At 44.9% G+C, this 15,599-nt stretch overlaps 1 protein-coding gene across 1 annotated transcript in view; it reads right to left on the bottom strand.

Annotated features, from left to right (window-relative positions):
- The window catches only part of RHPN2 (rhophilin, Rho GTPase binding protein 2), a 62,131-nt gene that overhangs the window by 16,376 nt on the left and 30,156 nt on the right, over positions 1-15,599 (bottom strand). Inside the window, exons 4-8 of the mRNA XM_015408738.1 lie at positions 14,416-14,491; positions 11,365-11,442; positions 9,710-9,834; positions 8,443-8,609; positions 4,556-4,743 (exon numbers count right to left, since the gene is read on the bottom strand). Of these exons, the coding sequence (XP_015264224.1) occupies positions 4,556-4,743; positions 8,443-8,609; positions 9,710-9,834; positions 11,365-11,442; positions 14,416-14,491 (634 nt within the window). The remainder of the gene's footprint in view (positions 1-4,555; positions 4,744-8,442; positions 8,610-9,709; positions 9,835-11,364; positions 11,443-14,415; positions 14,492-15,599) is intronic.

A 15,599-nucleotide genomic window follows, 5' to 3' on the forward strand; every position in this document is an offset into this window, starting at 1 on the left:
GAAGAGCAGATTCCAACAAAGCGACCTTTAACCGTGCGGCACGGTTCTTTTTCGTCTGATTAGAAAATTTAGCACAATGCTTACAAGTATCCGCTCTGTGTGACTCGCCTAAGCAGAACAAACAAAGTTCATGGCCATCTGGAGGGGCCAATTTACTTCCACACTTCTTACAGCGGTTGAAAAAGCCCCACTTCTGACTCCTCTTCGTTTTCTTTTCCATACGGTGGGAAGAGAAAAATGCCGGGGAAAAGTGAAGAGGGAAGGGGGGGGGAAGGCCCGAAGGCCTGAGGAGATTCCCCTCAGAAAAACAAAAGTTCTCGTTTTTCTTCTTCTTCTTTTTTTTTTTTTTAAAGTAAACTGAAGTAGAGAAAATAAAATAGAGGATGATCCTAAGAAACAAGAAATAAGGTAAAGGCCCGAAGGCAGTAACAGCTATCCGGTCAGGAGGAAAGGCAAGAAGGTCCTTTCAACGCGGCGGTAGAGAGAGAACTGGCGGGATCTCCGCGCCCGTCCCCTCTGAGCATGCGCGCTGGGGTTCCTGCGCATGCTCAGTGGGACTCGCGCGAAAATCCTTTGAAACATAGCTTGCTACAGCACCGGTCGGGTCAGCGCAGGCGCACTAAACCCATTGGTGTGAAGCACAGAGACCACGAAGAAGATCCTGGACTTTCTGTCATACCAAAGAACATCTTTTTCTGTTCTGCCCAACCATCCTTGTTTGTTGAGCACCCCACACAACAAGTTCCGGTGAAAACACAAAAGCTTGCTCACTACTTTGCAATGTTTTGGTTGGTCCTAATAAAGGTATTATCATACTGTTGCTTTTGAAGTATTTGCGAGTCATTAACAAGATGTGCGCACTGAGGAAAGAACAGATTATAAATCGTAAGTAGTAATTACTAAGGTCACTTAAGAAGAGGAGAGTGGATTTACACCCCACCCTTCACTACCCGAAGGAGTCTCAGAGCAGCTTACAATACCTTTCCCCTCCCCTCCCCCATAACAGATATGATGTGAGGTAGGTGGGGCTGAGAGAGCTCTCTCAAGAACTGACCTTGAGAGAACAGCTCGAAGAGTTTATGACTGACCCAAAATCACATCAGCAGCTGCATTTGGAGGAGTGGGGAATCTAACCTGGTTCTCCCAGATTAGAGTCCGTGCTCCTAACCACTATATGCAACTGGCTCTCCAGTTAACAATTCCAAGTGTTTAAAGTGCTTCAGGTACATGGACTTGGATTCTCGATAAAATTTCCACAGACGGAAGGATTTCCACCTGCAAAAGTGTGACTTCCTTACCTTTCCCTTTCCCTCCAAAGCCCAAAATACCTGGAAAATGCTGTTCCTGGAGGGCAGGGAATCCCCCCCCCCATGAATAGCTGGGGGAAGTCAGAGGTCTGTCATGAGAGAAGAAGAGTGATATCGCCCCCACTTGAGCACATGGAAATTTTAGGTAGTATTCAACATCTTATCTTTTTTGTAGTCTTTATAGCAGCCCTATAAAGTAGGTCAGTTTTATCATCTCGGGGGGGGGGGGGGGGGGGGCTCAGAGGGGGTGACTTGCCTAAAGCCACCTCGTCCGCTCATGACAGAGATGAGAGCCAAACCAGGGATTCCCAAGTCAGTCTCTTTAGGATCTTGCACAAGCCACTGGCCCTGATTTGAGGCTCCTAGTCCTTGCCTTCTGTCTAGCTGGTCAAAACGGACCACTGGATACTCACCATGAAGGGTCCTTCTCCTCTGATGAAAGGAGGACATCTTGGGGGGATGATTCCCACCATCCTTTCAGGGAGGCAGGAACAACTTTTTTTCCTTTTCCTGTCTGTGTCATGGGAGTTACCTGCCTTCTCAGTTCAGTTACTGCCCCAACTGAGAGAGCAGCTTCTCTTTGTCCTTCTAAAAGCCTTAATTTACATCTTCCTATTTTTGGATTTTTAAGGAAAAAATACGCCTGTACACTGACCTGGCCCTTAATTTGGCATTGCGAACTATATCACCATCCTATCATAATCCAACGGGAGCAGAATGATTGGTTAGGGACAATCTTTCAATGGCCTTTATACAGAAGGAGACTTATTAGCAGATGGCCGGTTTAATAATCAAGTACTTTGCTTCCAAAGGGCTAGATTACAATCTGGATTTAGGTCAAGAGCATAACTGAGAAATGCCAGCTTTTAACATTGGCAAGACAAGCTTTTGAACAGGCTGCTTTAAAGTCACATATTCAACCTTCACTTGCTGCCGCCAACCAGTCTTCGGGAAGCCATTGTCCTTGGCTCACCAGATTATGCAGTTACACTACAGAACGTAACTTCTCATAGGCTTGACTCACACGTTGTCCTTCTGAATGGGAATGCATGGATGGGAATCCTCCTCTGCTGTTCAGAATTCTGAGAGGCAGAGGATCCCCCTTTTTACTCAGAATTGCAAACAGGATTCCCACCTGCACATTTCTGATAGTGAAACCATTATTTTGCAACTCAATACACCACAAGCCCTAACAGGTAGAAATCCATATTCTTTTAACATGCAAGCTTGACTGAACCTTTGGGGACCCCAGGAGCATGCACAGAGTGTGATGTCTGCACCACTTTCCACTTTATGTGCATATATTCTTACAAGATCAGACCCCACTTGTTCTATAATCCTGGTCTCGCTGCCAGGTCTGCAAGCTGCAATGCAAACTTCTAAATGCTCAAACACATTGCCTCCTCTCCAAGGCGAGCCAACATATACATTCCGCAGTGGCGGCGGAACAACGGCGCGGTGCAGCGATCCCTGGTGGCCAGAAAAACAACAACGTGTGGCGAGACCCGACGACAGTGGAGGCGGAAGTAGAGACGCGGAGGAGAGCGGTGACGTAGAGGCACAGGCGCGGCGGAGCCGGATATGGACATAGCCGAGCCGGGACTGATACGGGCCGCGCGCCAGAAGACCGCCGAGCTAAAGAAGACCTGCCCTGGACACCAAAGAATGGGATGCCGACCCCAATGGACCACCTGGAGGAGGGAGCCGGAGCCGAAAAATAGTTAACCCGCCACCTGGGTGCCAGTAGGTAGCCCCACCCCCTGTACTATGTGGCCTTAGGTAAGGGAATTAAATCGCACTTGCAACCTGCCTGTAAACCGCTCTGAGACCTTCGGGTCTGAGCGGTATATAAACGAATGTAATAAATAATAAATAAATAATAATATAACAACATTCCCCATACTTCAATGGCATCTATTTAAAAAGGTACCTACTGTACCAGTTATAAGTGTAATAGCATAAGCTGTACAGAAATCTCCCATTCAGATCACAGCTCTGTCTTAATTCATTATGTGCCCTTAAATTACTGATTTAAGGCCAAGGAGGAGGAGAGGTTTTTATACCCTGCTTTTCTCTGTCTTAAAGAGTCTCAAAACCACTTACAACTGCATTCCCTTTCTGTCCCCACAAAGAAGTGTGCTTTGCACACAAAAGTTTACACTTTGAATTAAACTTTGTTGGTCTTAAAGGTGTCATTGGACTCAAACTTTGTTGTGCTGCTTCAGACCAACACAGCTATCCACCTGAATTTTCCTCCCCACAACAGGCACCTTGTGAGGCAGGTAGGGCTGAGAAAGAGCAGAGACTGGTACAAGATCACCCCGCAGGCTTCATGGGGAGGAGCGGGGAATCAAACCCGGTTCTCCAGATTAGAGTTTGCCATTCTTAATCACTACACCACCCTGGCCATCTAAAGTTCAGAGAAAATGGTAGGGCAATACTTGACCTATCCAGACCAGCAATAACTGCCCTCAGGCATAAGCAAGATCTTTAGTTTTCAGTCTGGAAAAAGGGACAATAGGGCCGTGATGGGGAAAAGCTTCAGTCTGCAGTAGTCTTAAAAGGGGTGAGAGACATGAAGCCAAGAGCACAAAAAGGGTCTTCCATTGTACCATACAGGGTACAGGGACAGATAAGCAATGGCTGCTTCCCCTTTGAAAATACAGAAGCCTGCAACTATTCAGATCTTTGATACATTCTTCCCCTAATGGGCCAAAATGGTTCCCTTACCTGCAATTTCCATCCACTTACTTACTATATTTCTATACTGCTTTTCCTTGTTATTGAAAGCCGTCTACAAGGAAGTTATGGCTCTCTTTTCTCCCCTCCTTCCCAAAATTAGTCCCTGTGGCTGAGTGCATATACTATCCCCTGCTTGCTCTCAGGATAAGAGGCCTTTTAACACCCTGAGAGCAAGCAGGGGGGAGCCTGGTGCTGCCATGCCTCTGGTAGTAAAATAGCACTAGCCGGATGGCAGATTCTCTAACGGCTAGCCTTTCAGGTGCCATGGGACTCCTATTTTATTTTTCCCAGCAATCAATTAGATTGGAAGAGCTCTGCATAGCATTGTGCTGTAAATCTCTCATCTCCTAAATTCTACTCAGCCTGCAATCTTTTCCCATTAAAGAACACCTGAGATCAAGCTGATGCAAAATGATATAGGAAAGCTCTCGCTCACAAATGCAGATCCATGCTTCTCAACCACAGTCAGTGTGAGATGAACACACACTTGTGCACTGGAAGCCTACCTTAGCAACTTCTTGGGCCAGCTTCACTAGTGTGAAGAACTCATTCCGTATCCCGGGAAGGCAGATCTGCTCAAAGACACATTCCTGAACTTGAGCGAGCATCATCTTGACCAGCACGCTCAGCATGGCGGGGCTCATATCATAGCTTGGAGTGTGAGTGAAGGTCTCTTTTAGATAATTCAGAACTCCTGCAGGGTGGAAGGGGAAGAATGATTCATCGTACATCTTTTCACAAGGAATCACAGTCAACAGATAAAACTGAAATTAAGATTGTGCCTGCAGCTGTTCTATCTGGAAAAAAATTATTGAATTAGATATCCAAGTAGTTTGAGTATAGATTTAAAGCTCTTTTTAACGGACAATTTAAATAACCTTAATATCAGGAACCTGCTGCTAAGAATAAGGTATACAAAACAGTTTAACATAGGTCATATTATCCTCTGAATTTCCAATGATTTAAAACTAAAAATGCAATAAGAAATGAGCTTGTATGGCTTCTTTGTTGCTGGTGTGGCTGCTAATAAAGCATTACAGCAATGAGTTTCCACGAGGCTTGTTTTCCCACAGTTCCTCTGCCCTCAGGGCCACACCCCCTTCCCTGGGTCACTGGGACTTTTGCATTTTTAAAAAATCAGACCTAAAATACTGTTATACTGACAAAATGCACCAATATGTATACCAGGTTCTCTGAATTCCCAGCTTCCTTTTTTCTTTAAAGAAAAACCAAGTCTCTAGCCTCACCCACTGCAGAGATATGCCTTTCCCCTTACATCTCTGCAAAGAAAGAGGCTAGAGACTTTTTAAAAGATGAAAGTGAGGAATTCAGAGAACCTGGTACACATACTGCATAACATCACATCAATATAATTGATTGATAAATATAAAATAAATAAATATAATGATATTGAAGGGCTGATTTTTTAAAATAAAAGCACTCTGGAGGCAGGGGGAGAAAATGGTGGCTGCAGGGACAGGGTTAGGGAAAATGGCCACCACAGCGGTGGGAAAATTCAAATTTCCTATGCAGACAGCACTCACCTAGGCTTTACTGCAACCTCTCCCAAAATTTTACAGCAAACCAGATTTGAGAACGATCGGAGAACAGCCAGGGAAATGCCAGGAGGTGGACAAATAAGACCACGATGTGGTGGGGAGGCAGGAAAAACAAACACTTCCTGACAGCACTGAACTCTGAGCAGGTAACCCATGTGGAAATGGCCTAGGGTGAGCTGTTGCAAACACAAGATGAAAGTTTCAGGATTGTAGAAGAGACCACCAAGTTCCATAGTAGAAAACCAGATTTTCTGGTTGCCATTTTGTTGGAATGGCACACGACATTTTTTCAGATTTAAAATGCATGCCCCTTAAAGGTATGGCGGTTGGGGGAGAAAAGAAAGAACAGGAAGACAGAAGGGCCATTTAGACTCTTGAGGAAGAGACGGCCCTGAACAGCTGAGCTCTGGAACCCTTCCAAGAGGACACTGTAATGCAGCCAGTGCCGTGTGCCAGAGTGGCAAACAAGGTGGAACAACGTGATTGGCAGCAGACTGATGACAACATCTAGTTCTCAAAGGAATTATCCTTTTGAAAATTCAAAACAAACATTTACTGTACCATAAACACTAAAGTAACTCTTGATGGGGCTGAAGTCTAATCTCCAAAACACATCTCACCCAATTGGTTGGTCATGTATTACCAGCATGTTTTTAACTGCCCAGTAACACTGAAAAATGGACCATGACATCATTTAGGGCTGCGAATCCCACCTGCTCCCAGTGTGTTTCCAAAAGTGGCATTTAATTATTGTCAGTGCTTGAGGAAGAAAGCCTTCAATGTCCTTCTGCAATGTCCATTTGGATGGCTTTTTTTTTCTTTGATAATGGCAATTTTATCTAAGTGCAGAGGATTATTCTCCATTTCTCACAGAAAGACAAGGAAATTTCAGATTAAGAAATGCCAAGGCCTCCATTTCTTAAAATCCATGGGCTTTTCAATCAAAGGCCAAAAACACTTTCTAATTTGTCCTGAGATGCCAGTTATTTCCCTCACAGTTTTCACACAGGGCTTTGTTTATGGGTAAAGACTACGGCAGCAATTTTCAGTTTGTCTACAGAGAACTATGCGTACTGTGGACTGAGAAGGCGCTGCACAGAGCTATGCAGTTATGCACAGGTACAATGAAAAGTGTTTTGTTGGAAAGGCAGATTGCTTCACTGATGTTCTTCAGACAGTTTTAGACTATGTTTACTTTGTGGAGGGGGGGTTTCCAGAGAGAGAGGCGCCATCAAGTCACATCTGACTTATGGTGAGCACTAGTGGGGTTTTCAAGGCGAGAGATTTTCAGAGGTAGTTTGCCATTGCCTGCCTCTCCGTTGTGCCCCTGATGGTCTTGGGTGGTCTCCCTTCCAAGTACTGGCCAAGATTGACCTTGCTTAACTTCTGAGATCTGACAAGATTGTGCTAGCCTGGGGAGGGGAAAGAGACAGAGCGTCCGAAAGAGAGGATTCCGCCCTAAAGTGAATCCTTGCCAAAAGCTGAATTAATCTCTATGCATTATGTGAAGTAAACAAGCAAATTTTACAAAATCGTATTTAGCGTCTGCAAATCTTGAGGAGTTGAAAGGAACTATGCAGAAACTTCATTCCTCTCCCCTTTTCTGAGATTTTGCCACTTATTTACTGCACATTTAACACACATCTTCATAAGAACTAGCAAACCTTTTTTTTTTTTAATGGAAACCAAGATTTTTCAGGAGGCCGAATTCTAAAGACAATGTCGCTGTCTTGGACATGCCACCAGCACTTTATTCTATCTGTATTGTGATTTGTTTATCTATGTGTTTTATGAAGCTGCGGTAGCTCAAGTGGTTAAAATGCTGAACTGCAGGCTGTGGAAGGTCGGTAGTTCAGCAGTTTGAGACCTGAGTGTGCCGCATGACGGAGTGAGCTCCCATCTCTAGTTCCAGAAATCAAGAAATCGCAAGTAGATAAATAGGTACCACTTCAGTGGGAAGGTAACAGCGTTCTGTGCACCTTGGTGTTTAGTCATGCCGGCCACATGACCACGGAAATGTCTTCGGACAGCGCTGGCTCTTCGGCTTTGAAACGGAGATGAGCACCGCAACCCTAGAGTCGGATTTGACTGGCTTTCGAGAAAGGGAACCTTTACCTTTATTGCACTATTAGGCATTTGTGTTTTAATATATTTTTAATCCTTTTAATGTAAGCCGTCCTGAGCCTGCCTCGGCAGGGCGGGCAGGATAAAACTCAAATAAATAAATAAAAATGCAGAACACGGAGAGTCCTTAATACAGCCTCCAGCTAGAACTAGGTTGCTTCTGAGAACCTAAAATTTTAGTGCAGACACACAAGTTTCTAGACCTTGGCCAAAATTATAGTTCCACCTTTGGGACAAGGTGGAGCAGAGTAAAAATATAGCTGCTCTGAACCACCAGGGTGTAGAAAGTGATGTTCCAATTGGAGCGCTGCTACTGGAGTTACATTACAACCAAGAAAGAGCAACGATCGTGAGGACAGAAGAACAGTTCATAATGGACCGCAGTCACTGAGAGGCCTCCAAACCCACAGCACCATTTATCATGAACCAGAGTTAAATGAGTTATTCAAATGGCAGTGCTGGATTTTGGGGGGTGGTGGTGGTTTAAATAAAATTTGAAAAGGAATGTTTAATTAAAAGCTGGTCCCAAATCCCCTTCATAACGTTTTGGCCTTTAATCCTGCTTATCCTGTGTGTCTAAACTGCTGTGAAATTAAGCTAAGAAGCTCACGCTGAAATGAAGAGAGACAAGCAAGACAGACAGAAGCACTTGGATTAAGCAACGCATCAAGGTTTCCCCCAAAGCAATTCGATGCCGCACAGCACTGTACCTGCGGCTCTCTGGAAAGCGTCGATCGCATTCTGGAGCCCCTCCTGCGTCTGCCGGTTGCATCTTGTACCGATCTGTGTGTAGAGAGCTCCTATGTTAAACAAGAGACTGGCCTTTTCAAGCGACAGATTCTTCTGGCAGATGGGGACTCCTGTGAAGGAGTCATACCTTTATTGGGGGGAAAAAATCATAAGTGTCAAGGTAAAAAAAGGGAACTCAAGAAAGGAAGGCCTGGTACTTTCCACTATATCATTCAACACAAGGAACCAGTGAAAATGTAACTTCCGTCACTCCCTTTTATCACACAGTAAAGAGACTGGAGCTGCGGTGGCTCAAGTGGTTAAGACGCTGAACTGCAGGCTGTGGAAGGTCGGTAGTTCAGCAGTTCGAGACCCGAGTGTGCCGCATGACGGAGTGAGCTCCCGTCTCTAGTTCCAGCTCCTGCCAACCTAGCAGTGCGAAAGCAAGAAATTGCAAGTAGATAAATAGGTACCACTTCAGTGGGAAGGGAACAGCGTTCTGTGCGCCTTGGTGTTTAGTCATGCCGGCCACATGACCACGGAAACGTCTTCGGACAGCGCTGGCTCTTCGGCTTTGAAACGGAGATGAGCACCGCAACCCTAGAGTCGGACTCGACTGGCTTTTGAGCAAGGGAAACCTTTATCTTTTTAAAGAGACTGGAAGAATGCCCCCAGGATACTGCACTGGCAATCCTCTGGATAACAGCATTACCAGAGGTCTCTTAATGAGGACTTTGTTTGCATCTAGCTTCAAATCCTTGGTAGCTCTGGTTTGCTTCACTCTGGTTAACAGGGATGCCAGCATTAAGTGTGGCTGAAGTGGGGGTGGGGGAGGGGGAGAAAGTTGGGAGAAGCAGCAGAGAGACAATCTTGAGGCCCATACCCAACCTCCTGCCCATAATTAAGAGATTAACATTACATCCGTACCAGACACAGCCTTGTGCTTCAACTAAAAGTCAATAATGCTCCTAAATGAGAGCACATAGCACACCTGAAAATGCTGAGCTTTGTAAATGGGAGAGCAGATTTCCTTGTGTGTGTGTGTGTTTAAAAGCACGACACACCCCTCCTTACAATGCTTGACTAGACCCCTAAAGAGCTTTTTTGGCTGAGTGGCAAGTTCCCCTTCAGAAGCACCTAGGCTGGGTTCAGTTTCAAATTGCCTATTAAAGAGGGCAAAGCTATCTTTCAAGTTAGCTATGTCAGTGTCTGATTTCCTATTGGGGGGAGAGGAGAAGAAACACTTGCCAGGTAAATAAGATCCCCAGGTTTCTGCTTGGTGAGAAAAATCTGTTTTCCACAAAGCCCAGCTGGAGAAAATAGCTCATCAGCATCTCAACTCCAGACTCATCTCTGCTGGGCGTACGGCATGCCTGAGAATAAACAACATCCATTAGCTGTAATATATCAATACATGACCACATAATGGCTTCTACACTATCGCCATAGGTGCAAACAGTCCTTTGGATTAAGGAGAACCCACGAAAGCCTGCTACCTCAGTCAACCTCTCTCGCCCACTCCACAGCCCAACGGCCGTTTTCCAACTGTCCTGGCTCTCCACATGAAACTCAAAATTTCAGTGGCTTGGGCAGGTATAAATAATTTATAACAATTCCATCACACAGATTTAGATTCCTTTAATTAAACAGTTGTATTTTTACGGCTAACATTTTCCTTAAAAGGCAAATTTGTAATGCGAGGTAGCCCTCTGCTAGGTTAAGGCAACACACAGGCTTCCTCACAAAGGTATCCTACGCCTCAATCAGTCACAGGACCAGGGGTCATTTCCTGCAGGAGCGCACAGGAGCAGAGCTCCGGCAGTAAAGAGCCCAGGGGGTGGGCATATGCAACAAGCCCCGCCCCCTGCTCCCAGCAGCCCTGGGCCACAAGGAGCAAGAAGCAGCCAGGTAAGTTGCAGTGGGTGTTGCCTTCTGACACACTTCTGGTGATGTCAGGGTGTGTGGCATATGCAAATAAGTTATGCTAATGAGTTATGCTAATGAGCTCCTGCACCTCTTTTTCTACGAAATAACCCCTGCACAGGACAGCATACACCCTCACAAATAGCCCCGTGAAGCAGATCAGGCCAAGAGAGAAGTGACCCGCCAAGGTGCACAGCGGAGTTCGAATCTAAACCCAAAAATCTCCCAAGTCCAACACTGTTCACTAGGACACCACTAAGGCTACCAACTCTGGGTTGGGAAATTACTGGAGGGTGGGGTTTGGGGGAGGGGAGGGACCTCAGTGGGGTATAAGGTCATAGAGCCCCCCCTCTAAAGCAGCCATTATTTCCAGGGAAACTGATCTCCATAGTCCGGAATCAGCTTGTAATTCCAGGAGATCTCCAGGTCCCACTTGGAGGCTGACAGCCGTAGACACCATACTGGCTTCAAACATCCCTAAACATTTTATGTTTTATGTTGTGTAGCCAGGGGTCATTTTCTGCAGGAGTGCACAGGAGCGGAGCTCCGGCAGTAAAAAGCCCTAGGGGCAGGCACATGCAACAAGCCCCGCCCCCCGCCCCCAGCAGCCCTGGGCCACAAAGAGCAAGAAGCAGCCAGATAAGTTGCAGAGCCCCCCCCCCACCGTTAGCAATCCAAAACAGTTCAGTGGCACCTTTAAGGCCAAGGTTTATTCAGGTACAAGCTCTCCCTCCTCTGTGAAGGCAGATCTGCGCGTCCCCCCCATAGCTAGCAATCCAAAAGAGTCCAGTGGAGCCTGAGCGGTGGGTGTTGCCTTCTGACACACTTCCGGTGATGTCAGGGTGTTGGCATATGCAAATAAGTTACGCTAATGATTTATGCTAAAGAGCTCCTGCACCTCTTTTTCTATGAAATGACCCCTGTGTGTAGCAGATTCTTGGGAAACCGAGTACGGTACTTGTTAAAGAAGCTCGGCTTACTTGTCGCAAATCCATCAGATCTGCTATTTCGTCTTCATATTCAGAACCATCTTCACTGTAGTGTTCCAGAATGAAATCCTGAAAATAAAACATGCTGAAGAGCTGTAGAGTAACAGGTAATAGCTGAACTTCTCTCTCACAACCACATGCTAGCTGGACGTTTCTAAACTGGACCCACAAAGTGGGCCTGAATGTCTGATAGAGCTGAAGACCAGCAAGTCCAGGTCATTACATGGATAGGAAAATGCCTAGCAGTAAGAAGAATGAGCTTTTCAGGGGCTCTAATTCGATACACCTGAAATAAACATGTACCTTAATTATGTTATACCTAAGCAAGCTTAGAATGGGCTTTCTCTGATGTCATGGAACTCAAATGCTAATTATGAAAATAGCCCCTAGCTCCAAAATGGAGAATGCGGGGTGGGAAGCTCTTCGTCAGATCAATCCCAATGGCACATCCTATGAGGAAAACATTCAGAGAAGTCCTCACCTAGCCAGTATTTGTCTAACGTCATTCTCTCTAGTAAGATGCCCCCCCAATCTCTCTCAACTAATGTAGTGTTGTTGTTTTTGGTGGCTCATTTGGGGATTTTTTGGTCATAACCATTCTGGAAACTGAAACTGCTTTATAAAATACTAAAGGTTATAGTAGCCATCATGCAACATGAGTAACCCACTTTCCAGCTCTGTACTGATCAAAATTAAAGACTTTGATGACTAAGAAAAGAAGTTTGACAACACACAGAAGAAGCCCAAGAAGATTAATTGGACATTACTAACAGTTTAATTTACCAGTTTATATATCACTCAGCTTTCTCTTTCTCCCACTGTCTACCCTTCCCATTTTTTCTTTTAAGCGAAATACCTCCGCTTTTTAGGGGAGCCAATAAAATCTTTATTAAAAAAAAAATTAAAGACTTTGATAATCAGATATGCTAAACATTACCCTTGAAATCCTACTTGCTTTCCTCCACTGACAATTAATGGCTGGTCTGTCTATGACTGTCCAAATTAAAAATGCGACAGCCCAAATGCCAAGCCCTGAATTCTGGGAGGGATGGTTGGTTGGTTAGCTTGCTGCAGGCAACTGTTGCCAAACTCTTTCTTTTCCTTGCTCTTGGCAATAAACAGACTTCTCTTCAAGGAGTTATTTTGTCATCCGTGGAACAACAAAAAAGCAGATGATATCAGCTGGGATCCAAACAGCTATTTTGTGCAAGCCCGAGATTTGGACATGTCCAGTGGGACTGAGGGTAGGTGTTGAACATTAGAAACTCCCCCCCCCCCCTTTATATTATAAAGCAATTTCTTGTGGGACTGGGGGCAGCACTGAGATCCTTATGTTCACGTAAACTGAAGGTGTGGTTCTTAGGATCCACAAAATCTACAGACATTTGATTCTGAAGCATTAAAACAATGCAACAGATTAAAGCCCAAGACTTGGATGTTTTCTAGCTTTGTGCCACAGTCAATCAGAGAAAAAGGCTGGGAAGATTTTTTTAAAGTGTCTGATCTCATTCATGGTGTAAATATTTGCATAGCTTCCTAAGCACACCAGGCAGAACCTTGATAAACATCTCTTTTTTTTAAAAAAAAAAGTGTCACATGATTTAGGAAACGCACAGAAGCCACAGTGTCTTTTGAAACAAAATCTGTGATCAGAGTCTGCCTGACCGAGCCAAAAATATTTTCTCCATTCAAATGTTTATTGATCTTTGGTTTCATGCACTTGTGCCAACAAATTTTAAAATTAGACCAATTCTGTCATATTTTGAACTGGCCCAAAAGGATTCAGCAGACTTAAACGGGGGGGGGGGGGTTTTCTATTACTAACTTGGTGCGCTGATAGTACATCAAATCTCTGAGACAGAACCATAAAACCTCCCAACAATTAGACAGTAAAAACCAAGGGACTAAAAAAAGCCTTGGGAAAAGTCTACAGGTGAAGCTACATTCCCTCCCACCAATGTTTTGTGACTGACCGGAACTCAGTGGCCTTGATCCACACGGCACGCACGCCTATATTTAGCAGAAGGAGCAGGTATGATTCTCTAAGGGAGGCTATTTCCATACAGTCCATAACACCTGCTCCATCTCTGTCATCCACAGCCCAATCTGACCCTGAACTTGTCAGCCCAAAGAATGATCTACTGTTTTAAAAAAACTGGTCCTTGCCAGTTTCAAAAGTCTACACTTCAAAATGTTTGTAGATACAAACCCTGTGAACCACATATGTGCCTGCTCTGAAGAAAGGTGGTCCCAAAACAGGACACAATCAACCTCTTTATTCCCGTAGAAAAGGATTCTCAGAAGTAAGAGGCTACAGAGCTCCCCTGCCCACCCCCACCCCAAAAACTGAAAGGTGTATGACAAAGAGAGAGAAGAATTAGACAATGTTTATATTCCAAAAATCATGGAGGAAACACCTAGTATCTTACAGTTTATATTAAAAGGAAATGTATTTTCAGCCCACAAATCTGCTCTTGAAGTTCAAAATATGAAATTAAAAAAATATATTTCCCTCCTAACCCTCAAACTTAAAAAACCATCCAAGTTTACATTGTGACTTTAAATTGTTCCAGGACAACCAAACTATATTAAGCAGCCCTGCAACACTGTGAGATCCACAATGAAATCTTGAGTTGACCACGGGGGGGGGGGGGGGGGAGTTTTGGGGAAAAACTTTGGGTGGCCCCGGGGGGGGGGGGGGGAGTAATTTTGGATTACATTCATGAATTATTTACAATCTCATGAACATAAATTATTTCTAAACATTATTTTTAATAATAATATGACAACATCTGCAATATATTTATGTTGGTAGTTTGGTTGAGCAGTGGAACAGACTGCCTTGGGAGGTGGTGGATGCTCCTTCACTAGACGTTTTCAAGCGGAGGCTGGACGACCATCTTTCGGGTATGTTGTAGGGCTATCTTTCGACCGTGCTCCTGCAGAGTGCAGGGGGTTGGACTAGATGACCTGCAAGGTCCCTTCCAACTCTAACATTCCATGATTCTAATATGGCTTTTGGCTACTTCTTAGGAAATGTACCTTCAGGGGCACTGCGAAGTCAACATCTTTGGTCTCTTTCAAGCCAAGCGGGATCAGAGGAATGCTAAATGTCTGTCTGTGTTAAAAACAGGAACACATAAAAAATAGGTTAATCCCTTAACTCTTCTCTCTCAATCCATAAGGATAAGTCGGTGCCTGACAAACTTCCATGCACCCAAGGCTTTGTTCTTACTTTCCTACTCCGAAAGTCATTCATAGGCATCTACTGCTCCTGGATTGTTTCACCCTCCTTTGCTCCAGTAACAAACCAGTTAAGTGAACTGTTGTCATTTCCATTTCAAAGGAAAGAGAGATGAAGATAAAAGAGCAGCGAGGAGCCCAAGGGTGCACAACAAGTTCATGGGTTATCGGAAATGTCCCTCCCAGCTTACAGGCAAACCCTCTAGCTGTTGTACAACACAAACTCCCTGGCTTCAAAGGCTGCTATTCTATTACATTCTCCCAAAAAATGTACAGATATGATCCATTTGGGATCCTGCCTATCTTTCTGCCACACACTGGAGAGGTATTGTGAGACCCATCACCCTGCCACCAGGGTAGAGTCCTCCAGTTCCAAGCAGCCTGGAGCTGAATCCAGACTAAATGGGCAATGCCAAATGCCCCCCCATCCACTGCAGATTGCCTTCATGCCATTCCTCGGGGTCCCCTATCCCCCCAGAACAGCATTTCAAGCAGATCACTAGGCTGCAGTGGGAAGGGTGGGGGCAGGAAAGTTCCATTCTGATGATGGAAAATTTAGTTTGACTCTATGAATGGATGAACACAGGCCCGCCTTATACTGAATCAGGCCACTGGTCCATCAAGGTCAGTATTATCTACTCAGACTAGCAGGAGCTCAGGTGGAGGTCTTTCACATCACTTAGTACTACTTTATCCTTTTCACTGAGATGCTGGAGATTGAAATGAGGACTTTCTGCATGCAAAGCAGATGCTCTACCGCTAAGCCACAGCCCCTCCCATAAACCTATCCCTTCACATGCATGCTGTGCACACTGTTGGCTAATTGTGCTCATTGTATATTGTCAACCAGTTGCTTTGAGTCTATTCCTGGCAACTGCCACAGAAAAGATGGGGAATGATCAGAGGAAGCCTGAGGCTCTTCTTCTGATTCTCCTTCATCATAGATGGAAGCAACTTGCCTGCTATGCAGGAAGAGGAAACAA

This window comes from Gekko japonicus, unplaced genomic scaffold, assembly GCF_001447785.1.
Source record: "Gekko japonicus isolate JY-2015 unplaced genomic scaffold, Gekko_japonicus_V1.1 scaffold2513, whole genome shotgun sequence".
NCBI classification, from domain to species: domain Eukaryota; kingdom Metazoa; phylum Chordata; class Lepidosauria; order Squamata; family Gekkonidae; genus Gekko; species Gekko japonicus.